At 40.3% G+C, this 22,521-nt stretch overlaps 2 protein-coding genes across 14 annotated transcripts in view; one reads left to right on the forward strand and one right to left on the reverse strand.

Annotated features, from left to right (window-relative positions):
* The window catches only part of cdpf1 (cysteine rich DPF motif domain containing 1), an 83,238-nt gene extending 70,785 nt beyond the window's left edge, over positions 1-12,453 (reverse strand). For 4 of the 13 annotated variants that reach the window (XM_043709102.1, XM_043709094.1, XM_043709093.1 and 1 more), the window contains exon 1: positions 12,159-12,373. In XM_043709102.1, the coding sequence (XP_043565037.1) occupies positions 12,159-12,364 (206 nt within the window). In that variant the 5' untranslated portion in view covers positions 12,365-12,373. Of the gene's footprint in view, positions 1-648; positions 746-12,087 lie in introns of those variants that run through there. The other 9 variants (XM_043709104.1, XM_043709103.1, XM_043709095.1 and 6 more) reach the window with 8 other exon arrangements.
* A 50-nt stretch (positions 12,454-12,503) lies between these two features.
* On the forward strand, positions 12,504-20,565 carry LOC122559518 (nicotinamide phosphoribosyltransferase-like). Its single transcript, XM_043709107.1, has 3 exons — positions 12,504-12,701; positions 18,433-18,589; positions 20,387-20,565. Exons 1-3 carry the CDS (start codon positions 12,648-12,650, stop codon positions 20,548-20,550), a joined length of 375 nt encoding a protein of 124 aa, XP_043565042.1. The 5' UTR covers positions 12,504-12,647; the 3' UTR covers positions 20,551-20,565.
* The last annotated feature ends 1,956 nt before the right edge of the window (positions 20,566-22,521 follow it).

Genomic DNA, 22,521 nt, shown 5'->3' on the forward strand with positions numbered 1-22,521 from the left:
TCGTAAGGAAGAAAAGTTAATTGACAGGTCTGTGTAAGCTTGACTAATCAATCCTACATGCCCCCTAACCGTTCTTCAGGTGGGAAAAACATACCCGGCTGAGTTAGGCGCCTGCTAGCGAGATAAACTATCATAATGACTCACCAGCCTGAGCTAATAGGAGAGTTCATAAGGTAACCGTGCATAGCTCACATGTCAGACGCAATTGTTTTACAAAATGGCTTCAAGAAGGGTAAACTGTTGACCATGAAATGGCTTCCCAACACATTGTGCCAGAATTTCTTCAATGATAGGCCGAGAATAATTTCTAAGCTAGAAGGAGACTCCTACTTTTTCAGCACTGAATCATTCTGTACCTGAGGCTGAGATGTTACTGTAAGGTTACATTTAATCTGATTCATTAGTCTTCGAACTAAACATGCTTTCTTTTCAGGGCTGTGATTCAAATTCAAATAAGACGTGAATCTAATTTGTTAAAATTGACAGTGGGACAGTCCGTCAGGTCTGTAGAGTGGTCTGCAAGAACAGCAAGTAAGTTAAAACTTCATCATATTATCTTTTACAGAATTTGTATTTAATACCCGGTAATGGCTACTCAGTATCATCATAAACTCTCAAAATGCAATTAAGTTCAAACATAGTGCTTACCTGCTAAGAGTTAATTTTATACTGGCCTGCAGCCTCAGCACTATAGTGGTCTCTCTCTCTCTCTAATGTCCTTTTGAACTCTCAAGTCAGGGTCTTGTAACAGCAAAGATGTTTTTCTCTCTGTGTCTACCCTGCTTGCAAGGGGTAATAAGAATCCATTATAAATGACAGGATCTGACCGTCAATTACAAGGCTTTTGGTAGTACTGAGTTTCGTTTCAGGGTCAGAATCAAACACTGTCATTAATTTCACAAGGGATTGGACGTGAATGTTATCACTTAGTGTCCTGTTCACAGGGATTCGCTGATGCTAAGGACTTGTCTTTAAAATCCTTTAATCTTGAGATTATGCCTTTTGGATCTAGACTTTCACACAAGGGGAAACAACTTTCCTTCACATACCCTCTCAAGTCCCTTAAGAATCTTATATCCCTCAACAAGATTGCCATTATTCTTTGAAATTCCAATGAATAAAGGCCCAACCCATTCAATGTCTCCTCATAAGACAGTCCCTTAAAACCGAGGATCAGCCTAATGAACCTTCTCCGGACTGCCTCCAATATTAGTAAATCTTTCTTTACATAAGGGACCCAAACCTGTTTACCAGTATTCCAGCTGTAATCTGACTACAGCCTTGTGTAGTTTTAACAAGACTTCCTATTTTTATACTCCACGCCCTCTGAGATCAAGGCCAACATTCTATTTGCTTTCCCTTTTATCTAATTAAATAATAAAAATCTCATATACAAGTTATGCATGAGGAATCCCAAATCACTGTCCTGCAGCTTTCTGCAGTTTTTCTCCATTTAAGTTACATTCACTCCTCTGTTCTTCATTCCAAGTGCATATTTTCCCACATTATATTCCAACTGCCATGTTTTTGTTCATTTGTTTCAACTGTCTATATCCCTCTGCAGATGTTTTATGTCACCCTTACTCTGTACCTTCCCTAATATTTTGGTCTCATCTGTTAAACCTGGCTTTAACACCTTCAAATTTCCTCTTCCAAATCATTTATATTGTAAATAATTATGACCTAGCTTTGATCCTTGCAGTACTCGACCAGTTACAGGTTGCATCCTGAAAATTGCCCCTTATTTCAACTCTGTCATTTGTTAACCAGTTCTAGGTCCATATTCATATATTACCTCCAACATCATGGGATCTTATTTCATTAAGTCACCTTGGGACCCACCAACTACACGGGATCAATGTGGATTTCACCAGTTTCCTCATTCCCCCCCACCACCCCTCCATCTTATCCCAGATCCAACCTTCCAACGCGGCACCACACTCTTGAACTGTCCTACCTGTCCATCTTCCTTCCCCGCTATCCGTTCCACCTTCCTCTCCAACCTATCACTTTCACCCCCATCTTCATCTACCTATCACATTCCCAGCTATCTTCCCCCAAGCCCCACCTCCCTCCTATTTATCTCTCAGCTCCCTTGGGCTACCCCCTTATTCCTGATGAAGAGCTTAGGCTTGAAACATCGACTCTCCTGCTCAGATGCTGCCTGACCAGCTATGCTTTTCCAGCACCACACTTTTTGACTGCCATGTATTCCAGCAATTTCTGTTTTTATTTCACAACTTCAACTCCTCCTGAATGAATACCAAATTTTCAGGTCAATTTCCCAGTCCAGTTTGCAGAGCCAAGAATTGTCCTGACTATGCATTCCCAAAGTGAGAGCAAAGCTGCAGACCAACTATCATTTGGACTCTGTTCAAATCAGATCTTACCTTTAAATTATGCATTATGGATTCCCCACAATAGGGCACTTTTACATTTGATTTCCCAACTATGACATGAGGGTAATCATGCTTAGTCATTCAGTTGAGACAAATGGTCTTGCAGACTTTGAGGCACTGCAGGGTACGGAGGCAAAAACTGGTATCCATTATACCATGATTTAATGATACATAATTATGTCATTATACTCTGCATTGTCATTGTTTGTTTTGATTATAGAGACAGTCATAAATAAGTCAACTCCTAATGTGATTTACGAGATGATGACTGATCTGTGATCTTACTCCAAATACCGCACCTGTCCATTAACCTGTACCTCCTAGGAGAAAAATCTGTCTTGAAAATTCTGAAGGACAGGATTAATCAATTTTTGTAAAGGGAGGGATTAATCAGTGATGATCAGCATGGATTATTGGAGGGAGATCCTGGCTAAATTAATTGACTAAATACATTGATGCAGGTAGTGCAACTGATGTGGCTTACATGGTCTTTAGTAAAGCATCTGGCAAAGTACCACATGCAAGGCCAGTCCAAAAGGTAAGAGACTATGGAATCCAAGGCAAGTTGGCAAAATAGATCCAAACTTGGAGTACAATCAGGAGGCAAAAGGTGATGGTGAAGGGTTAGTTTTTCAATTGGAAGCCTGTGATCAGTGGTATACCACAAAGATCACTGTTGGGACCCTCGCTGTTTGTTATGCACATTAATGACATGAATATGAATGTAGAAGGTATAATTAGTATATTTGCAGATGACAGAAAAATTGTTGGTGTTGATGATCTTGAGGAGGATGGTCTCATGCTACAGTCTGGTATTCAACAGCTGGAAAACTGAGTAGAACAATGCACTAATAAGTGCATTTTGAATGGTATTGGACTTTTTAAAAAATAATTGCTCTGAATTTAGTGTTTGTCATTTTACCATTGGGTTTTGCTTCCACTTTATGGCAATGGCTTGTGTCCCTCTGAACTAAATCATTTATTACAAAATGTCAATATTTTTTAAATGATAGTTTGCTTTTTGTTAAGGCCAATATCTTTATGGTTCTATAATTCTGATTGTGGACTGAAATGGAAAAAAGGACTATTTTAAAAAGCAAGGACTGTGGAAGGAATTGTTGCACTGATTAAAAACAAGATACAAACACTTATTTTATGTGGTGTTTGTTTAGCTAGTGGAAGAAGGTTAGTCGCAGATGAATTGGCACCAGATGTGTATACAAAGGGAGGTACAAAGGAAGGATAAACACAATGAATAGTAGACACCAAGGGTGTACTGAGGAATGAAAGGGCTTTGTTGTACAAGGCCATAGGTCCCTGAAGGTGTCAGCATAGGAAGACAAGGTAATAAAGGCAGCTTACGGGACACTTCCCTTCATTCACCAAACGTAGAATATAGAAGCAAGGAAGTCTTGTTACAGCTTTATTAAACATTGGTTGGACCACAGATGCAATACTGTGTACAGTTCTGATCACCAAACTATCAGAAGGATGTACTTGCACTTGAAGATTCCCCAGGATGTTGCCTAGGATGAAAAGTCTCAGTTATGAAAAGAGTTTGGATAAGCTCGGTTTTCTTTTACTTTCGAGCTGAGGAAGGATCTGATTGAGATGCATAGTCAAGTTAGATTGTGAAAGTCTCTTTCCCATGGCAGACTTGTCTAAGAACTGGGGACTTAAATTTAAAGTGAAGAGTAAGTGGTTTAAGAGGAGATCCAAGAAACTTTTTTTTTCTCTCTAACCTGAGGACGGTAGAAATAGGGAAGGCACTGCCTGAGAGGGTGGTGGAAGCAAGTACACTTGCAACATTTAAGGAGTATCTGGGTGCCTATTTAAAATGCCAGGTCTGCAGGAAAGGTCACTAGACCTGAAATGTTGACCCTCCTTTCTCTGCACAGAAGCTGCCAGATCTGTTAAGATTCTTTAGAATTTTTTTGTTTTTGTTTCTGATTTCCAGCATCTGCAGATCTTTGTGTTTTTTTCCATGAAAACAGGTGGTTGCTCATTAGTGTAACTCATTAGAGTTATCAACCTGCCAAATGCCTCCCCCCTTCATCCCCGGTGTCATTCTTGTAAACCTCTTCTGGATCTCCTCCAATGCCAGGACATCTGTCCTTAGATACAGGGCCCAAAAATGCTCACAATATTCCAAGTGCTGTCTGATCAGCGCCTTATACAACCTCAGCAGCACATTCCTGATCTTGTATTTTAGCCTTTGAGTGTTAACATTGCATTTGCCTGCCTAACTGCCAAGTGAAACTGTTTTTTAACCTTAAGAGAATTCTGAACGAGAACTCCCAAAAAGTCCCTTTGTGCTCAAGACACCACCCACCACGTATGCAGCAGGTACTCATGTGACTCAGCCAATGTTGTCTATCTCATACGCTGCAGGCAAGGATGTCCCAAGGCATGGTATATTGGCGAGACCAAGCAGATGCTACGACAACAGGTGAATGGATATCGCGCAACAATCGCTAGAAAGGAATGTTCTCTCCCAGTTGAAGAACACTTCACAGCAGTCAGGAACATTCGGCCTCGGATCTTCGGGTGACCGTCCTCCAAGGCAGACTTTGGGGTACACAACAATAGAGTGGCTGAGCAGATGCTGATAGCTAAGTTCGATACGCGTGTGGATGGCCTTAACCGGGACGTTAGGTTCATGTCATACTACAGGTGATCTCACTACACTATCCACTAATACAATTTAAAATTCTGTTTTGCCAACGATCCCCAAGCAGCAGGAATCGTAGAAAGAGCTAATGGTACCTTAAAAGGTCAGCTAAGCAAGTTGGTAGAAGAAATGGCCTTAATTGGCTGCAAGTACTCCCAACTTCCCTTTTTAATACGAGAACCATGACATAGAAAAAGACAGGATTCTTGGCAGCTGAACTGATATATGGAAAGCCCCTGAGGACTCAGCGGTCTGCACCATTAACTACCCAACACCCTGTTAATGAGCACGTCATGGCAGAAGAAATGCACAGATACTAAGCTAAGCAAAGTCTTATCATTAACAGGTCAAAGAAGCCTATCGAATACGAGGGAAGGAAGAAGAGCGAGCTCCAACATTTAAAGACCCTGGTGACTACATACTATTGAAAGACTTTAAGTGTGGTCCTTTATCAAGTTCTTCTGACAACTGAAACTGCAGTAAAGGTAGAAGGACATTGCAAGCTTGTATCCCCTTCACAATCCTAGAGTTAGTACTGATGCAGGCATCCGACAAAAACCCAACCAAAGTACGTGCGCCCGGACATAACCAACCCAGTTGTGATATCTCAGACGAGCTAAAACTCCAATGTAACTGTATAAATGAAATCTTTATTAATACCATTGTAAGTTATGAATGCAGCTGCCCAGCTGAACCTCATTTAAGCTACTCACATTGTCTATCCAAACGTCGCTCTTAACTTTATTGTCACCCTTGCAACACTTCTATGCCAGTCATCATGAGATGGCACAATTCCATAACCTGATCCTCTCCGTCAACCGAAAGCTGTTACTTTGAAATGTTTGTCTGTTCCCCTCAAAACGAACTGTACAGATTGCAGTATTGAGCACATAGTACTGAAATGACCAAATCTTAAGGCACCTACTGGCATGAGACTGACCACCTATACCTTCGTGATGGAATCCTCTCCTATCCGACTGACAGAAATACCTTTACACGTATCCTGTATTCAGTAGCTGCTGTAATTAACAAAACAATCTGGAAAGATGAAGACCAAAAATACTACGCACTTCCAATTCTCCTTCTGTTCCTAATGGGTTTCTTTATTCAAACTAAACCCCCTGATCCATGTGTTATCTGCTCACTCTTCCATCATTCTGATGTAGAGTGTATAAATAGGACTCACCCAGTTATGCAATCCCTCATTTGTGGTGGAAAAACCCATTTGGTAGAAGTAGCGCGTCACTGTGTGAAGTGCGCCAGCAAACTGGAAGGATTCAATGTTAACGTTGTTCCACTGTTAGAATGGTGCAGTGAAAGTACCCACGACATGTGCAAGTAAAGCAAAAACTGTGCAAAAATATTATCAAAGACACTGGTAGTACTCCTGCACTCCATCCATTAATACACTTGGACAACCAAACGTTTGATAGCACCCACTGTTTACAAGATTCAGCTCTCACTCTGAGTGGACTCGTCATTCACTCACAGAAGTGCACCCTTGGAACTCCTTTTAGCCTTCATTGGCTATGCGAAAACAAAGCCTACCCATATTTACCCAATAATGGTATGGATGTTGTGCCCTAGTACACACCTTACCACTTTTCACCCACCACCATGAAGTACCTGAAGTAGATGATGAATGGAACCCCACCAACATGTGAATCAGTACAAAACAAAAAGTAGAGGAAAAACAAAACGGCACTTACACAACTTCTTCCATTAACAAACCTGGTGGTCCAGGTTGCTGGGAGGCCTTATTCCTGGCTGGGGTGTTGAGATGGCCTGAGATCAGATAGAAATTTAAAAGTCCCACAACATCACGGTATAGTCCAACAGGTTTATTTGGAAGCACTAGCTTTCAGAGCGCTGCTCCTTCATCAGGTGGTTGTGGGCTGATGAAGGAGCAGCGGTCCAAAAGATAGTGCTTCTAAATAAACCTGATGGACTATAACCTGATATGTGATTTTTATCTGTATACACCCCAGTCCAACACCGGCGTCTCCAAATCTAGATCAGATAAGTGACCTTGCGTATGACATCAAAAACTTGCCAACTCGACTGCCCATGCTTTGAAGCTGGAGACCCGGATGATGACGCTTCAGAAGCAGCTTGTGCTAGGTTTCCTCCTTGCTAAAGAAGGAGGCGCTTGTTCAATCATTGGCCTGCAGTGTTGCACCTACATTGATGATTTCTCAAAAGACATTTTGGACGACACAGATATTATCAACAAAACGGGTCAAGATGCAGGGAAGATACCTGCCCCACCGTCATCCAATTCATGTGGATGGAGTGTTACTTGCTGGCTATAGGCGCTGTGTGGATGGACTGTGTGGGACGTAGTGATAATCCTTGGTCTCATCCTAGAAATATACACAGTCGTTCGCTTAAGCTTAAAATGGACTTTTCACCTAAGCCAAAGAGGAATTCTAGTTAATTGACCCTTGTCTACCCCTGTACCCCCATGCCCGAACTACCATGCAGAAATCCAGTATCTTTCAGACTCTGCTCCTCCGGACAATGACTCGCCTGAGGAGGCACCTATTGAGATTACAAATCAACAGAATGGACTAATTATACTTATATAAGCTATGTAGTGGTCATGAAATGACAAAAGGAGGGAATGAGAAAGTCTATAGCCTTAAAACTTGTCCTTAAGCATTTAGACTAAAATGTGATGTCAGAAATGAGATAACAAGAATCCAGAGAAAGTATATTCCTGTCAAGGTGAAAGGGAAGGCTGGTAGGTATAGGGAATGCTGGATGACTAAAGAAATTGAGGGTTTAGTTAAGAAAAAGAAGGAAGCATATGTCAAGTATAGACAGGATAGATCGAGTGAATCCTTAGAAGAGTATAAAGGAAGTAGGAGTATACTTAAGAAGGAAATCAGGAGGGCAAAACGGGGTCATGAAATAGCGTTGGCAAATAGAATTAAGGAAATTTCCAAAGGGTTTTTACAAATATATTAAGGACAAAAAGGTAACTAGGGAGAGAATAGGGCCCCTCAAAGATCAGCAAGGTGGCCTTTGTGTGAAGCCACAGAAAATGGGGGAGATACGCTGCACATCTCTATGACTCTATGACATTTTCTGCACACTAGAAAACAGACAGGCAGGGAGGGTCAGGCTACAAAAAAAAAGGGAACTCAAGTTATGCAGAAGGCAAAGACATCTGATCTCACCAAGTGATTAACAGGATGCTTTTAGACAATTAAGAACATTTGCCTTAACATCAGTGAATCTATGTAAACAGGACACAGAGTGATAAAATTCATGGCCATTCCCAGGCTCGAAGGGCAGAATGGCCTACTCCTACACCTACTGTCTATTGTCTAAACTAATGACAGTGTTTGATTCCGACCTCAAAACGAAACTCGGTATGATCAAAAGCCTTGTAATTGACAGTCAGGTCCTATCAATTATAATGGATTGTTAATACCCCATGCAAGCTAGGCAGATACAGAAAGAAAAACATTTTTTCTGTTACAAGTCTCTAACTTGAGAGTTCAAAAAGAACACAAGAGAGACAGAGAAAGAGAAACAGAGACCATTTTAGTGCTAAGACTGTCGAAGCCAGTAGAAAATTAACTTTGTGCTTACTTGCTATGGATTGAATTTAATTGCATTTTGAGATTTTATGATGATTTTGACTAGCCATTACTGGTTATGAAATGCAAACTCTATAAAAGGTAATATTGATGAAGCTTTAACTTTCTTGCCGTTTCTACAGACCTTACAGACTGCCCACTGTCAATTCTAACCAATCAGATCTTATGTCTTATTTGAATTTGGATCACAACCCTGCAAAGAAAGCATGTTTACTTTGAGACTAATGAATCAGTTTAAATGCAACCTTATGGTAACATTTCAGCCTCAGGTACAGAATGACTCTGTGCTTAAGATAAAAAGCAGGAGTCTGCTCCGAGTTTAAAATTATTCTAAACCTAACATCGAAGAGGATCTGACATAATCTGTCATTGTGAAAAAAGATCTGCCACCCTGCCAAACCATTATAGGCCCACAAAAGCAAAATTGGCTAAACTGTGCCAAAAACCACCCAGATTTCCTAAGCAGGCTCACAAGCCAAATCAGATAGCCCACGCAGACAAGGGAGTACACTTCATGCTCGCTAACAATGACAGAGTACCCCAGATAATTCAAAGCCCCAAGGGCAGTTTCACAACCTAGCAATACCAAATCCACACAAAGAGCAGGTCAGATAGAGAGGCACCAGCAAGGACATGCTCAGAGAACAAGAAAATGGAAGCATCTCACCACTTCAGAGAAGACATTAACACCTACCTGTGAAGAGGAAAGGAACCATCGATACTCTCAGTTAAAAATCACACAACACCAGGTTATAGTCCAACAGGTTTAATTGGAAGCACACTAGCTTTCAGAGCGACGCTCCTTCATCAGGTGATAATTTCAGTTACATCACACTGCAAAGTTTTGCTATAAATTCTGTATTATGATCGAGCTCTCCACAATCACCTGATGAAGGAGCGTCGCTCGAAAGCTAGTGTGCTTCCAATTAAACCTGTTGGACTATAACCTGGTGTTGTGTGATTTTTAACTTTGTACACCCCAGTCCAACACCGGCATCTCCGAATCATCGATACTCTCAGGATGTTGCAATGTGTGAAGGAACAGGACATTCATCCGATAACTGTTTTCCAATTAGCATCCTTCTAACTAGATTACTCCATTTCCAGATACACTGTAGTTACCCCATTTCTTAATCAACCTTATTGTGCAGCAGTATAATAAAACTGGTCTCATCCTCAGCTCTGGGAAGAGAAATTCTGATCTACCTGTACAGATTGGCAGTTCTGTGTCAGTCTAGTGAGTTTCTCTTCCAGCAATATCGCTTGCAATAAACTGTTTGTCAATTTCACTTCAAGCTGTGCTTTGTGATCTCTTACCTACCTGGGCAAATTTCTCAGATAGTCGGGAAGCCATTTTATGGTTAAAAGTTTGCCCTCCTTGCTAATAAGCCATTTCGTAAAACAATGGTATCAGACATGCGAGCTGTGCAAAGTTACCTTATGACATCTCCCACTTAATTTAGACTGTATTTCTTTATAGGAACTTATCTCACCAGCAGATGCCTAACTTGGTGGATTTGGTTTTCCCACCTGATGGGTAGCTCAAGGCTCGTAGGAGTGATCAGTCAAGCCCATACAGATCTGTCAATTAACTTCTCTTCCTTACGAATTATTGTTTTTCACTGTTATCTGTTTAATTAAGAACATGCAGTGTTTTTTGTAATCATTTTGTATAGAGGAAGCCTGTTTGTGACAGTAAGACAGAGTAGCCCGTGAGGGCTCTTAACGAAAGAGCGATATCCTACTCTCCTGGGTTTTTAGAACCTAGTTAGTTTAGCTTATAGGTATTAGTGTTATGTTGTAACAGGAATGCTATTGGTAAATAAAGGGGATGACTAAAATTAAACTAAAAATCACACAACACCAGGTTATAGTCCAACAGGTTTAATTGGAAGCACACTAGCTTTTGGAGCGATGCTCCTTCATCAGGTGATTGTGGAGGGCTCGATCATAACACAGAATTTATAGCAAAAATTTGCAGTGTGATGTAATTGAAATTATACATTGAAGAATTGATTGTCTGTTAAGCCTTTCATCTGTTAGAATACAGTGATAGTTTCACTTCTTTCATGTGTAAATCACAAAACCCTTTTTTTTAAAGTTGCATTCTCGGGTTAGCTGTTAACAATGGTGATAGCTGGACAATATGTTGAAGGTGTTAGCCCCCTGTGTTCTCTGTCTCTGACCTGATGTTTAGATTGATTCCAATCTAAAAAGTGAAATAACAGAGTTTTACATAAATTCATGCAGTTTTTGAGCTCAGAGTTCGACATGAATCGATGTGGTTTTTGAGCAAAGTGCAATGTAACTCTGAAAATACCAAAAAAATTCACCACACACAATATATATGTGTGCATGTGGGTCTTTGTCTGTCCATGTGTGTGTCTGTCTGGGGTGGGGGTTGAGAGTGTGAGAAAGTGTGTGTGTGTGTGTAGTGAGTGCAGAGTGTCTTAAGTCTGTGAGGGGGTGCAAACTTAAACTAAGCTGTCTGCTAGAGGTCTTTTATTCCAGATTACCAAAGAGTACGATCTCCGATACGAACCAAGAGAGTCTTACAGGTTGAGTCCACAAGGGATTCCCTGGGCCATCTCAAATCTGTATTTTAACACCATTACACCATACACACATACTCAGACACAAGTACACATACACACACACTCACGCAGATCCTCTCAAAGGCATATACTCCGTCACATTCATGCACACACTCTATTGTGCACATACACACTCTCCCTGCCTCACATGCATGCATAGACACAAGTCTATGGGAAGAATTGCATTTGTTCAAAAAGCACACAATTTGTTGGCAGTCAATTCATGTCACATTTTATAAATTCCTACTTTGGAAACTGAACCAGTCTGACTCAAGACTGGAACACAGAGACTCCAACCTCACACCTTTAATGCTGAGCTGAGACGTCACATTTTTAAAATAACGCCTTAAGTTATCTCGGGAAGAAGTTCTGGGTTTACATACTAATGATTTGAAACCTGCAACCCATTCTAAAAGATGAAAGTCTTAACAGTAATCTAGGTTTGTTCAATATGTCACATCAGTTGTGTGACATGATGAGCTTGTGCTACACATTCTGTGTCCTACGATCCTGCCCCACTAGCTACCTGCCAAAGGAGCAGCACTCCAAAAGCCAGTGCTTCCAAATAAACCTGTTGGAGTAGAACATTTACAGCGCAGTACAGGCTCTCAGTGTTGCACCGACCTGTGAAACCAATCTGAAGCCCATCCAACCTACACTGTTCCAGTACCATCCATATGTTTATCCAATGACCATTTAAACGCCCTTTAAGTCGGCGAGTCTAGTGTTGTGATTTTTAACTTTGTCCACCCCAATCCAACATCAGCACCTCCACGACGCCTTTAGATAATAGTCTTCGCCTCCATTCTTCCTACCTCATTCTGTATTTCATCTGCTACTACTTTGCCCTCTCTTCTGGCAAATGGGGAGTAAATTTCGGAAGTACCTGAAAGATGCCGGCGCTGAGACAGTCGTTATTTGCTGCCTCTCTACGGTCACATTCGCATTAACAGTGCTGCGGAGCAGTGGTAATATCACGACCGCTAGATCAGGAGGACAGGGTTCCAGTCCCACTCCAGGAATTCGACGGCCGCCGCCACAAAAAGCCCCAAAGAAACGAAATCCTGCTCCACGCGCGGGGCACCTCCACATCACGTGATCCTACGGCGCGTCATCACGGCTCCAGTGTGACGGGTGCCGGGGGTCGCGCGGACGCTAACCCCGCCTCCCTTGTCTCGCGAGACTTACTCGTGCTGCCGCGCTGCCCCGGGCGCCAGGGAAAAAGGGGCACGCGCGCCGCTAGTGGGCCATTCGGCAGCAGCGGCGGTGGGAGGCTGCGACGACGAGGTGGAGTCGGATCGCTGTTCGGGCTCCTGGTGAACCGCGCCCGCCCGACCGACCACCTCGGGAAAGAGGGAATCGTTAGTGACATACGATGGACAGTCGCAACGGCGATTTCAATATCCTGCTGGGCACTGATTCTTACAAGGTAAGGCGGCCGCTATCCCCCACCCTCCCCGCCACCGTCACCGTCAACTCCCGGTGATCGCCTCCACAGCGCGGTGCTCATTCAACTCTCGCCGTAGGCCGCGGTCCTGGTAAAGGTTAAACGGCCACCAGGCGCTATTTATACACGGGTGCAGGCCAGACTGCCCCGCCCCCCGGCAGAGGCGCTGGGCTCCCCCCCACCCCCTGCACTGTTGGCCCCCACAGCCCGGGTGAGTGAGTGAGTCCTCACGCCTGAGCTTCTCAGTGATATAGACCAGAGAGGGAGCGGTGAAGGGGATGTGGGAGGGCCGCTGTCCGAGGTGGTGGTGGTGGTGGTGGTGGAGGAAATCCCGGCTCTTGTCATTCCGTTCTCACCGACCCTTTCAGCGATTCCTATTTTGGACATGGCAGTGAGTGGAGGCAATGTATTCCCCCCCCCCCCTCCAGCAGAGCCTGAGAGTCAGTTTTTCCACCTGTAAAACGCACCTGTAATCACCGTCTCCCTCTTTCCCCGCCACCCCTCCGTTTTCCGTCTACCCTCCCCCAGAGAGTTGTCCATCCCGAGGTTTAACCATTTCGCTTCAGCTCAGACGAAATCGAAAGCATTTCTACTGTACAGCCTTTTCGATTCCCCTCGCTTTTTGGTCAAGGAGTGGAAATGAAACTGAAGCCTAGGAGGGTGGTTGATGGGGATTTTCTGTGGATACTTTTCAATGATGCGGCTCCAGTTTCTCACCACTTGCACACTTGACGTTTCTTTTGAAAGATTTTTTTTCAGAAAAAAAGAGAGGTCTTTTTGTTCCAAATGTCAAGGCTGCATAATATTTGAAAATGAATGTGATGTTATTTGGGTTAGTTTGAATAGGCGTATGAGTATTTTCTGCTCTGACTTTCTAATGACACAGCGTGACTTCTGGTTATCTTTGGCTGCTGCTATTCATAATTGGGCAACTTTCCATTTCTACACCTATCGAAGCTCACGGCTTATTAAACCTAAGTCCGGGTTAGATGCAATTGGCGAATTGAAATGTAATAACTCGATAGTGTTCTTTATTTTTCCCCGGTGACTGGGTTTTCCTCTCGTTTTATCAACCTGTTTTGAGTGCTAGCTAGCATTGCTCGGGTTTTAAATTCTTTCTGTTTCAGTTCTAACCGAAATTCCGTCTCATTCAACCGACAGGAGGCAGTGTCTGACTGGGAATGCCTCATATTTCATCCACAGAGGAAATTGATTGACACTCCATCCGTTATAATAAGACAGGGCGAGGTGAAGCAGTCAGACAAAAAAAAGTGCAAATTATATTTACTGAAGTTTTGTATTATGTTTAACGAAATCAGAAAAGACTGGAAAAACCCTGCAGGTCTGGGAGCATCTAGCTGATATTGAAATTCCTTGCTTTTATCCTTTACTTGCACCCAAAACTGGAGGAAAAAAAAACATTTAAATTACTCACCAATTATGTGTCCAAGATTCCCTGTAACCAGAACTGTTTTATCATTCACAGAACTTATGGGATTGACTTTCATTTTGTCATGAGCGCCTTAACTGTTTGTCTATTCAAATAACAACTAACCTAAATAAAATTGTTCTTTTAAAATTAATGCAACCTTAACATCTGTGTGGTTAAAAGAGAACTGAACGACTTTTATACCTGTTCCTAATTTTCACTCTGTTTCTTAGAATGAGGTCATGCATGTCACTTCAAACACAAGATCGGTTGAATCTGATCGCCATGTTCTTCAAGTTAGCCACTTCAAAAGTATATAAATAGTTTCTAGCAGAGCAAGAGGGGGGTAACTGCAGAGAATTCAGCATCTGTTGATAGAGTAAGGGAGTTGGAGTTCTCAGGTTATCAATGAGTTTTGAGTAGAGAACATGAGAAATTTGTCCAAAACCAAAGCTTTATTCCTGGAGGTTTCATTAAAGGCTAAAATCCTTGAGCATCAGTAGAGAATATGACTTCTCCCTGAGATATTAGACATACACTTTCCTGGGAGTGTTAACTTTGAGACAAAAGCAAATACTGCTGCAAAATTGAAACTGAAACGAAGAAATTGGGAACATCCATTAGACCTGGTAGCCTGATTCATGGAGACAGAAACAGCTGTCATTTCAGGGTTATTTTTGTCAAATATTTGCTCAGGGACCTTTGAAATGATCCCTGTATTTTTCTTTCCACAGATGCTGCCAGATTTGCTGAGTATTTCCAACAGTTTCATTTCTACTGTCTGTTTGAAATCCTTGTCAGGTATTTTATAAATACTGTGGTGGCAACATTTCAATTTCAGCCTTCAGGTTGATTTGACAAATGGATATGGATTCTTGCTAATGGACATTAGGTACCAGGACTCCTTTGATTGGCATGGTGAGCAGCACACCAGAATTATGGAAAATCATTGTCCTGTATTTGGATTCTTCAAATTTGTTGTAATTTCCACAGTTTGTGTGAAACTTGCAGTTTATGTTGTTCTTCCCACTTGAGAAATAAATCCACCTTTTTGAGAACAGACTTATAACTTATCTTCTGATAATACTTTTCATCGGTTCTCCCGAATTGCCTTCCCACCACCATTGGATAGATGTATGCATTTACAAATGCTGGAATTGAGAATCTTCTGTTAGTCACCTTGGTATTCTAGGTGTCTGATTCCAAAGTCTGGAATCAAACCCGTGTGATACTGACTGTTTAGGCTAGCTCTCCAGTTGGAAATTTTGGCAAAGAAAACTGCCTGATAAGATTGTCGCTCTGTCCAAAGGACATAGTTCCAGCTTAAGACAAACTGTCACTGCTTTTTATCTTCAAATGTGATCCTCATTTCTCTTTTGTCACTTATGCATCTTGTAGGATTATCCCTGCGAATGGATTCGGCTAGACAGAGTCAAATATTTGTATCTGTGAACTTTATTCAAGGAGGAAAATCATTTTGACAAGTGAACGCATAATAATTTTAACTGTTATTAATATAAATTCTTGCTAGTTTTTCTTAGATATTCTAAAAGGATTGCACAAACCAATTTGCCAGGAGCACTGTTTTAGTCCCATTTGAATCAAAAGTTGGGGCACACTTGATTGTATCTTGCAATTAATAACTTATGAGAACTTGATTGTTGGTTTGCTACAAATTTTCACAAAAACCTTTTGAGATCTTCTCTTGTGCAGAAGTTTTGCATTTACATAGTGCTTTAAATGCTATTTTAAAATCCCAGGTGCCTCTCAGAAGGTTTAGTACCAAATATTGTTAAGAGATAGGCAAGTAGTCAGCACTTAATTTTTTTTAATGTAAGGCCTGTGTTGAATGAGGTTGGAGATGCTGGACCTTGGTGAGTAAAGGTGCACGCATTGGTGCAGTTGTTTTCATTTCTTGCTGGTGCAAAATAGTGAGTAAAACAAAGAAGCTTGCATGTTTGTTTGACATTCCCTTCACCACAATCTACAATCACTTTGTTCTTTGGACAGAGTGTCAGTCTTAGTAATTGCAGCAACCTTCCAAGGCTCTTTCAGCCATATCTTGTAAACCTGTGACCTTTACTAATAATAATTGTAATGGCAGCAAATACATGGGGATCACTGTCAGCAAGTTCTCCTCCAAGTCTCACAGCATACTGACTTAGAACTATTTTGGTTTTCCATCACTGTTGCTAGTCCAAAGTCATGAAACCCCCTACCTAATAGTACTCTGCAGTTTATTTGGTATAAATAACTATACCCAATATTTCAAGAAGAACCAACTTGCGAACTATTGGAGATGAGCAATGAATGCTGGCTTAGCCATTAAAGCCCCATATCATGTAGGGGGAGAAAATGTAATGGTGCACCTCTTTTAAAATGTAACACTGCAATTCTTTTTCAAGATGTCAGATGTGACCACTGAAGTCAGTATTAGTTAGCAGGGTCAATGTTTGTCTCTGTCTGTCGATAGATTTAGTGAGACCACCACTGAATGTGTGATCATATAAATTAGGAGCACACATCTGCCTTGCTCCATCACTTGCTCTGATCATAGCTGAATAGATTGTGGCCTCCACTGTCCACTTTTCTGCTAAACTCTCCTCCCTCCCCAAGTATTCTGAGATTCTTGATGAACAAGGAGTCAGTGTACTTTAAAAGTCTTCAATAATCTTGTCTATAGCACTCTCTGGGAAAGAGGCACACAGATTCAGTTTTTTCTTGGTACGAAAGATGTCAAAGATTTACCTTGCATTCCCACATATCTAGCTTCTTCATGAGCTGCTAGGTCAAAAGACTGAAAATTAGTGAAGCACTTTTTTTAAAAAAAATGTTTAATCTTAAGCTTGGAACTCTGCAATCTTGTATAAAATCAGAAACTGTACTAAGTGTTTGTTATAAGTGAAAAATGCTCTGCTTTTTATAATTACTTGTACCTCAAGCATCCAATGCTAGGTTAAAACATGATTTTATTGGTTGTTTTCTGTCCTGCTGGAAGAAAGTATTGTTTGTATAAACCGAATCCCCTATTCACTGTTTTTCCCAACATCATGATTCTCTTTCTCAACCTGCTCACAATTAGCTTTTTGGACTTTGTAGGATGACAGATATGTATAACCTTCACAAGAGTCTGTTAAATTGCTTTTTTAATCTTTGGATCTGAGATCATCCATTTATCTCGCCCTACGTACATAATGCCTATTGGATTTGGTGATAACTATCTGTAGCCCCTTTATCAAAATTGTTTGTGAGGTTACTTCTTAGTAATGTGTATTAGCCCAAAAGGACTCTTACAACTGTTGATAAATTGGTCAAAGGAAAAGTTCATCGTAACCAAGATGTGACTATATCAAAAAATGTGCTTGATTTATTGCTATTGATTTGTGAAATCTCATACTTTTAAAATTGTATTTTATCAAATGGATGCTCTTAAAGTGCAGCAAATAGTGGAAGTTCTTGATGTCCCAAGCATATTAAAAAAAATGCAAAGAGCATGGTTATCAGTATGTGCCAACCATGTTTAAATATTTTGTTTTGCTATGGTTTGAGCTCAGCAGGTGATGGTCCCCATGTAGACACTCGTTTCTTATGACAGTTTCTATTCAGAACTAAATATTTCAATCATAACCCTGCTGTTATTCACTATCCCAGTTTTAAGTTACTGTTTCACAAGCCATGTGTTGTTAAATAAAGACAACTCTTTAAAAATAAGTCCTTAATCTGGTAATGGTACATGGTTATTTTACCTCGAAGCCAGGTAGCTCATTGAGCTGGGTAGCTGGCTTGTGGTGCAGAGTGATGCCAAAAATTCCCACACTGGCTAAGGTTACTGTAAAGGACTGTCCTCGGCCTTGCCCCTTAAACAAGGTCTGGTGGCCATCAGGTTAAATTCTGCACCAGTTAACTCAGAGCAGCCCAATAGTCCTTCAGGTCTATAGCAACATTACCTTTGCATACAATTTTGATCTGATTAATACTCTCCTCAAGACTGGTGATTTCAGACTTGTTTTTGTCCTTTTTATGAAACCTCAGTGATGCTTGCAGAGTGGGAAATTGCTTACTGAGTTTTGTGTCCTCTGTCTGGAGGATGTACGTTGTATTGAACTGAAATACTGTTTTCTGCCAGCAATTTTTGATGTTTTATTGACCTGACTGGACCGAAGGGTCTGTTTCCATGCTGTTCATCTCTGACTGCATTTAATTGTGTACCTCAATGTATTTTAAAATTGATTTTCAATTAATCCTTTTACTGTATTTACTGTTGCACTTTCTCTATTTACGAAGGTAACTCACTACCTGCAGTATCCACCTAATACAAGCAAGGTATATTCTTATTTTGAATGTCGTGAGAAGAGGAAAGAAGATATCAAATCCAGGAAGGTGCAATATGATGAGACTGTGTTCTATGGTTTACAGTACATACTCAAGAAATATTTAGCAGGTGACTTTTTGAACATTTTCTGGTGTGCATATGAATCAAATTTTAAAAGCTGGTGTTTGGATCACTCATTATATCTCTACTGCAAAATATATTTAAGATTTTTTAATGCTCATTCTAAGGTGTAATCTAGCTCATTCTTTTTTTATTAGTGTGAACTATAGTATGTAGATGTATATAGTAATGTGGGTTCATTCAGACATTAAAGAACATTTATATAAATGTTTTCAATGCAAATTTCAACTGTATATCCAGTATCAGAGGATTTTGTTTCTTGGACATTTAGGAAAGATATGTGTATGAAGCAGCTTGTATTAATTAATACAATAACTTTTTTTTCATGCAATTTGCCCCAGAATTTGTTGTCAGTATCAAAGAAATAGTGGTTGCTGCATATCCTTCTGGCAGCTTTCCAATCAAAAATTACAGTAGTAACTTGCTCTAGTTGGGTGTGACGCAGCCCTGATGGGGCATCTATATACCTGATGAGAGAGAAATTTTCCTGGCACCCCTGTAGACTAATGCTGAGTACATACCACAAATCTCTCAATTGCATTGATTTCAATGGCACGTTGGTCAGTGATAACTTACAATGCATCCCATAGAGCAGGGTGTTTTTGACAACATCAATGTAATTTATGCTTTTTAGTGATGCATTTTTGGATGTTGGGAGCAGTTATCTGTTTTACTCTGTTACAATAATGAACAGTAATAGCCTCTCCATTGTGCTCAGTGAAAATAGGTGTCACTGTTCTTGTCATTCTCTTATTGACATCCATCATAAATTTTATGTTTTAAATTATATACTTGATAAATGAAAGTTCTGCTTTGGTTTTTCTATCCCGTTAAAAATTTGAGGATAAATAGCTTGTCCAGTACCTGTTGCCTCTGACACTGGAATGCAACTAAGTTGACGACTCTGTATCACGTCAATTGCCCAAATGTTCCATGAATATTACATTGGCCAGAATTATACAGTGTGTGAACTCATTTGATTGAACTTTACTATAAATTCTTTCTTGCCCTTAGAATACAAATGCTTCCTGTTAGTCTGGAACACCGTCACTTGGTTGATCATTGTTAAATGTTCAGGTCCAATGTGCGGTCTTTCACATCTTGGCTACTACCTCTGAATCTTCTAGCTTAATGTCATCTGGAAACGTTCATCTCACTACCCAAGCAGTGATATTAGATTGAATTTAAATGTTGTTTTGTTCTGACCTGGACAAATTATTGTCTTCATTTGGATGAAGAGAATTATTTGGTTACCTCTTCATTTCCAGAAGTTTGGGGATCTGATGATCATGATATGCCTCTAAAGTGGAAAATTGGTATGATAAAATTCCTTGACAATTAGAAATGGTAGAGAGAAAGTGAGGGCTGCAGATGCTGGAGATCAGAGCTGAAAATGTGTTGCTGGAAAAGCGCAGCAGGTCAGGCAGCATCCAAGGAACAGGAGAATCGACGTTTCGGGCATAAGCCCTTCTTCCTCATTCCTGAAGAAGGGCTTATGCCTGAAACGTCGATTCTCCTGTTCCTTGGATGCTGCCTGACCTGCTGCGCTTTTCCAGCAACACATTTTCAGCTCAATTAGAAATGGTAAACTAGGTTCTGAATAAGCTTTTACAAAATAGTCTTTTAGGAAGTAAGTGCAATTGCTATTCTTCTTTTGTATAAATAACAATATTTATAATGGTTAGCTCTGAATAGATTTGCCACAAGAACTTGATGGAAAAACGCAAACTTGGATTAATTGTTTAATCTCTGAATGAAAATTGCTTCCTCTTAAATTTTAAACAGGCAAAGTTGTAACAAAGGAGAAAATTCAAGAGGCCAAAGAGGTCTACAGAGAACATTTTCAACATGATGTATTTAATGAGAGTGGTTGGAATTATATTCTTGAGGTAGGAAATTTAAGATTTTGCCTTCTCCAGGATTTGGAAGTATCAATTTTATTCCCCTGAACTAGCCATTTTGGCTTTACTTCCCAAGCCTCCGACATAGTATGTAATTACTCCTAGGATATGGTTTCAGTTGTCTTAATGTATGAGCCTTGATGCATGTAGTGGGCTTTTTGACCACGATATTTCACATTCCAACAAATTAGTTTTTCCTATTGTACTTGTATTTCTGAATATGGGTTCTGGGTAGCTGGGTTCTGGCTAATTTTCTTTTTTGATGCCACATCTTCATACCTCCATGTCCCTTTTAAGCAATTTGTTGTACAGTGATAAGGTTTATAAGCTTGCCTTCCCATAATTGTATTGTTGAGTGCAAAAACAAAATGCATTTTGGTCGATTCTTTAACCAAATGTAATGAACATTGTGCACATCGAAATGTTTTATGTTCACAAGATGATTGGCATTCCCCCAGTTGAACACCAGTCAGTCAGAGAATATATGGGAGACTTGGGAATTTAAATGAAATATTTGAATTAATGTGCCCATTCAGAATATAATTTACAGTGGCAAATAATGTATCTTTTTTAAAAATATCTGAGGGGGAAAACCTGAGCAGTTGTTCGGTTTATGTGTGAGAAATTGAATAATAGCACCTCATTCACCATTTTGGGACAAGTTAGATTTCTTTGTTGTCATAATAACTATAGCCATGTTGTGGTTGATGGAAACTCAAATCCACTGAGTCTTGAGTTCAGGAGTATTGTCAGCTCAACTGCCAAGTTCAAGCACACATGTTTCTCTGCTCAGCTAACTTATTTTACCTCCGAGTTGGTGCAGGCATTTAGTAAAATTCAGTTGCTAAAGTAGAGTTGCTGTGTATTTATTATGAGTTTAGCACAAAATGCCCATATGAAAAGAATTTGAACAATGAACTTATGTATATTGCTTAATACAAAGACATCTTGCATATATGTCATGCCTTTTAAGATTTGAAAATATTCAAATCAGCCAGGTATTTAAAAAGATGTTGAATCAAAAGAGACATTTGGAAAGATAATCATAAGATTTGGTTAAAGAGGTAACTTTTAAGGAGAGTCTTGAAGGTGCAGCAATATTTTAAGGACAATTAGAAATGGAGCTTGAAAATGGTGCAGCAATTTGTAAATATTGAAGGGCTGGAAATGTTCATTTTCTGAAGGGGAGCTGAATTTAGTAGTTGTGGAGATTTGAATGATACATGTCAGTTTCTGCAGGGGCTGAGAAGGGAACTTGATTTGTTAGAATGGATTGACAAGCATATCCCATGTATTGGTTAAGTCTAAAAGGACGTCAGATGGGAGAGAAACAAGAGATGGAAGTTCAGAGCAGAATGGAGGTAGTTTTTGTTTGTGAAAGGGTAAGATGAAGAGCTGAATGGATGCTCCCGAACTTGGTGACAGAAATCCATGAATTCTTTACATTTGTTAAAAAGGCAGAGAGTGTGAAAGGGACTTAAAGATACAGGTGATGGAGGAAAAATGCTGGCTTATCTTTGCTCTCTGGGAATATTGACATTTGACAATTTTAGAATTGGGCCCAGTAGAGCGCTTTGAATACAGTCAGACTTGATTGATGGCTAAGTTGGTTACAGTTTACTAACAATTATTCAAGTTTATTTGTTCGGAAAGACTGAACTTTAAGGTAAACAAAAAAATTACAACATTGAAAGCACTTTGAATGCTTTGGACATTCAGATGAAGTAACAGCATAAATTAAAATAAATAGTTTTTTGATCCAATCACCACGTATGGATGTGGCTACATTTGTAACGAGGGATACATAGCATTGTGAAAAGACAGGTGAGTGGAAAAGGAGGAGAGTGGTCCATGTTAAAGGACAACACGGACATTAGTGAGAAAGGATCTTGGCTCAGGAAATTAAACAGGTAGGGGGGGGAATTAGTGAAAAGGTCAGAAAACATTGGAAATAGTTTTTGGGCCCTTAAGCAACAGTCACCCCATTGGACAAAGCCTTCAGCAAAAGTAATCCAAGTT

Source organism: Chiloscyllium plagiosum, chromosome 19, assembly GCF_004010195.1.
Source record: "Chiloscyllium plagiosum isolate BGI_BamShark_2017 chromosome 19, ASM401019v2, whole genome shotgun sequence".
Taxonomy (NCBI): domain Eukaryota; kingdom Metazoa; phylum Chordata; class Chondrichthyes; order Orectolobiformes; family Hemiscylliidae; genus Chiloscyllium; species Chiloscyllium plagiosum.